Source organism: Salmo trutta, unplaced genomic scaffold (assembly GCF_901001165.1).
Source record: "Salmo trutta unplaced genomic scaffold, fSalTru1.1, whole genome shotgun sequence".
Classification (NCBI taxonomy): domain Eukaryota; kingdom Metazoa; phylum Chordata; class Actinopteri; order Salmoniformes; family Salmonidae; genus Salmo; species Salmo trutta.
In genome coordinates this window covers 134,102-138,552 of record NW_021822480.1, presented here as the reverse complement: position 1 = coordinate 138,552, position 4,451 = coordinate 134,102, and the positions used below count along the sequence as shown (strand labels likewise).

At 47.9% G+C, this 4,451-nt stretch overlaps 1 protein-coding gene across 1 annotated transcript; it reads right to left on the bottom strand.

Annotated features, from left to right (window-relative positions):
• Positions 1-842: 842 nt before the first annotated feature.
• LOC115182377 (polysialoglycoprotein-like) lies at positions 843-2,898 on the bottom strand. The gene is made up of 4 exons (XM_029743996.1): positions 2,793-2,898; positions 2,539-2,604; positions 2,287-2,370; positions 843-2,152 (listed from the first exon to the last, which is right to left on the bottom strand). The coding sequence occupies exons 1-4, from the start codon at positions 2,890-2,892 to the stop codon at positions 969-971; spliced, it is 1,434 nt and encodes a 477-aa protein (XP_029599856.1). The 5' UTR covers positions 2,893-2,898; the 3' UTR covers positions 843-968.
• Between the last annotated feature and the right edge of the window lie 1,553 nt (positions 2,899-4,451).

Below are 4,451 nucleotides of genomic sequence, written 5' to 3'. Positions count from 1 at the left end.
GCTGAATTCAGGTTGGCATAAGCGAGTAAAGCGGTGCCACAGAAATTGTTTTGAATTAAAGCAGATACCTACCGGTAGCTCAAAAGTTGGAGCCAATTTTGTTGCTGTATTAACTGCATTTAAAGGTTGCGTGTACATGCTCTTTGAATTCACGGCGACTATAAGTACGGTATACTACGACGCACACCCCGAGCGTTGATCATGCGAATAGAGAAGGCCTGTATGAACAGACTTCACCTCACGCTTTTCATAGAAATTAACCGGTTAATTTCTCCCATGTAATCGGAGTGGGTGGAAAATCCTGGTAAAACTGTTCCCCCCCCCCCCATCAAACCCTAGGTTAGAGGTGCTACAAGCAACTCTGGGAGAGCTAGGACCTGATAGCAGCCTGCCAGCTAAAACAGGTTAGCATTGACTTATTTAACCTGAAAGTTTGGATTGTCACTGGGATATGAAGACCAACCGCCAAAACGATGGGCTAATGAGACGAGAGCTGGTTTCACATGTAAGCATTCACTAATAGGAAACCAAGTCAGTCAGGAGAGAAGACACCCAGCAGAGTAATTTAAATGCAAGTTGACAACCGTGATATTAGTTAGCACTGAAACCACGATTCTAGCAACATCCTCATATGTACCAACCCCAGACACTGTGTTCCACAACCATCAAGTTAAAATGAACTAGAACCCATTCCACATCATGTGATGCTACTAGCATATATTGACCAACACTGAGCAAATGTAGCTTAAACACAGGGGTCAAAGTATTAATATATTGCTGAGGCCAAAGCATGGTTATAATGCAAAATAAATGTTGCCAAGTAGGAACCGCCAAAACAGTACTGAGGACACAAGTATTACAGTTAATGTTTAATTGAGCCAAAACAAGCAAATGCAGTTACACACACAAACAACCTGGACTAGAGTACCCATGAACTCTTGCATGGAACCCGAGCACCATGTCCCACGTCAGATATCCATGTTTGTGGTCAACGGGGGCTCCGATGAAGCGGCGAACAGTTCCTCAAAGGCATGGTCAGACGGGCCAGTCGCAGCTTCAGAGGTAGCGTCGTCAGACGGGCCAGTCGCAGCTTCAGAGGTAGCGTCGTCAGACGGGCCAGTCGCAGCTTCAGAGGTAGCGTCGTCAGACGGGCCAGTCGCAGCTTCAGAGGTAGCGTCGTCAGACGGGCCAGTCGCAGCTTCAGAGGTAGCGTCGTCAGACGGGCCAGTCGCAGCTTCAGAGGTAGCGTCGTCAGACGGGCCAGTCGCAGCTTCAGAGGTAGCGTCGTCAGACGGGCCAGTCGCAGCTTCAGAGGTAGCGTCGTCAGACGGGCCAGTCGCAGCTTCAGAGGTAGCGTCGTCAGACGGGCCAGTCGCAGCTTCAGAGGTAGCGTCGTCAGACGGGCCAGTCGCAGCTTCAGAGGTAGCGTCGTCAGACGGGCCAGTCGCAGCTTCAGAGGTAGCGTCGTCAGACGGGCCAGTCGCAGCTTCAGAGGTAGCGTCGTCAGACGGGCCAGTCGCAGCTTCAGAGGTAGCGTCGTCAGACGGGCCAGTCGCAGCTTCAGAGGTAGCGTCGTCAGACGGGCCAGTCGCAGCTTCAGAGGTAGCGTCGTCAGACGGGCCAGTCGCAGCTTCAGAGGTAGCGTCGTCAGACGGGCCAGTCGCAGCTTCAGAGGTAGCGTCGTCAGACGGGCCAGTCGCAGCTTCAGAGGTAGCGTCGTCAGACGGGCCAGTCGCAGCTTCAGAGGTAGCGTCGTCAGACGGGCCAGTCGCAGCTTCAGAGGTAGCGTCGTCAGACGGGCCAGTCGCAGCTTCAGAGGTAGCGTCGTCAGACGGGCCAGTCGCAGCTTCAGAGGTAGCGTCGTCAGACGGGCCAGTCGCAGCTTCAGAGGTAGCGTCGTCAGACGGGCCAGTCGCAGCTTCAGAGGTAGCGTCGTCAGACGGGCCAGTCGCAGCTTCAGAGGTAGCGTCGTCAGACGGGCCAGTCGCAGCTTCAGAGGTAGCGTCGTCAGACGGGCCAGTCGCAGCTTCAGAGGTAGCGTCGTCAGAGGACATGCGCCTCAGCTTCTCCTCAGAGGACAGGGCATCATTTGCCTGAGAGCTACCATGGTTTGGAGACGCTTGGGATTCTACTTCATTAGTCTCTAAATACTCTAGAGAAAAAACAAAAGGAACAGTTGGGTATTCTACAGCAACACATCTGTTCCACACGGTCTAGGCCGAATTGCCAGTCGAATGTTGAACATCAACCCAACACAGTTTTCAAAGTATATGTTTCAGGCCGTACCTTCTCTGTCTTGTTTAGCGTCAGACCCTATGGATCGGAGCAAGGCCAGGGCATGCTCAATGGAGACGTCATTTGATGACAGCTCTGAAAAACGTAGGTTAAGGTACACAAGCAAAATTACCAAATCAAAGGCTTTGACAACGTTATTTAGACTGAGTTACTCTATGGTGTTGAATGAGTGTCAAACACAGCAGCACCATAGACACAGTGACAAAGAACATAGCTAGAAGGGTTGTGGAAAGAAACACTTACCTCCAAGTCTCCTCTGCAGAGAGACTTGATCTTGCTTCTGGGACTTTCCAACAGGGTAACAAGAAACTGAGGAGAAAGTGTTGACAGAAGTTCAGTTCACACAAAACAGCTACATATATTAATAATAGCAGTGAAGAATAAAAGATGACCAATGCGGAAGAAACAGACAGTCAAATTTGAATCTCCAACTTATAAAGTTAAGCATATTTCCCAAACAAATCCCTTCAATCCAAATAAAACGTTAGTGAACCAACCTTTGACAACCCCCACAGTCATCACAAAGAGCAGCAATTCTCTCACACCTCCCATGATCATGAGAATAGTCTGTGTTATCAACAGGTAATGTCTTCCCATGGCCTGTATGAGGCTTATATAGGCCACTAATGACCGTTTACCTGACAAACATGACTTAACGATCAATTAACAAGCTTGATTGAGGTGTTACATTCAGATAGAAATAGACCATGTAGAACATATGTTGATTCTTTGGTGGGCAGGCAATCTTTTCTACTCCATATATTGCATTTATATCTGTAATGTTTAACCCTAATGGTCTCAGAATCTTCAAAGATATTAGGGGGAAATAAACACTGTACCCAAATCCACTTTTTACAATGTTCCTGGGAAATGGGTAGGCCTCCACCATATAGTCCTTCACAGTTTTACAGCTGTGATATATTTATTTATTTACATAGATCACATACTTAAATATATATATGTTAGCTGTAGGTAGCTTTGGGATAAAATTCCCATATTGTATTGTTACTAACATAAATCATAATATATCATATTTTCCTCATTTGCTCTGTAGGAGGATGTGGATGGCTGCAAACTTTCTACTTTTAAACTCGGACAAAACAGAGATGCTTGTTCTAGGTCCCAAGAAACAAAGAGATCTTCTGTTGAATCTGACAATTAATCTGGATGGCTGTACAGTCGTCTCAAATAAAACTGTGAAGGACCTCGGCGTTACTCTGGACCCTGATCTCTCTTTTGAAGAACATATCAAGACTGTTTCAAGGACAGCTTTTTTCCATCTACGTAACATTGCAAAAATCAGAAACTTTCTGTCCAAAAATGACGCAGAAAAATGAATCCATGCTTTTGTTACTTCTAGGCTGGACTACTGCAATGCTCTACTTTCCGGCTACCCGGATAAAGCACTAAACAAACTTCAGTTAGTGCTAAATACGGCTGCTACAATCCTGACTAGAACCAAAAAATGTGATCATATTACTTCAGTGCTAGCCTCCCTACACTGGCTTCCTGTTAAGTCAAGGGCTGATTTCAAGGTTTTACTGCTAACCTACAAAGCATCACATGGGCTTGCTCCTACCTATCTTTCCGATTTGGTCCTGCCTTACATACCTACACGTACGCTACGGTCACAAGACGCAGGCCTCCTAATTGTCCCTAGAATTTCTAAGCAAACGGCTGGAGGTAGGGCTTTCTCCTATAGAGCTCCATTTTTATGGAATGGTCTGCCTACCCATGTGAGAGACGCAGACTCAGTCTCAACCTTTAAGTCTTTACTGAAGACTTATCTCTTCAGTAGGTCCTATGATTAAATATAGTCTGGCCCAGGAGTGTGAAGGTGAACGGAAAGGCTGGAGCAACGAACCGCCCTTGCTGTCTCTGCCTTGCCGGTTCCCCTCTTTCCACTGGGATTCTCTGCCTCTAGCCCTATTACAGGGGCTGAGTCACTGGCTTACTGGTGTTCTTCCATGCCGTCCATGGGAGGGGTGCGTCACTTGAGTGGGTTGAGTCACTGACGTGGTCTTCCTGTCTGGGTTGGCGCCCCCCCCCCCCCCCTTGGGTTGTGCCATGGCGGAGATCTTTGTGGGCTATACTCGGCCTTGTCTTCGGACGGTAAGTTGGTGGTTGTAGACATCCCTCTAGTGGTGTGGGGGCTG

Bases quoted from the DNA above. Each gene is read 5' to 3' on its own strand.
- LOC115182377 (XM_029743996.1), bottom strand. From the start codon at position 2,892: ATGGGAAGACATTACCTGTTGATAACACAGACTATTCTCATGATCATG. The intron at 2,605-2,792 runs GTTGGTTCACTA...CTTTCTCCTCAG, and splicing joins GACTGTGGGGGTTGTCAAAG to TTTCTTGTTACCCTGTTGGA. The intron at 2,153-2,286 runs GTACGGCCTGAA...TTTTTTCTCTAG, and splicing joins CGCTAAACAAGACAGAGAAG to AGTATTTAGAGACTAATGAA.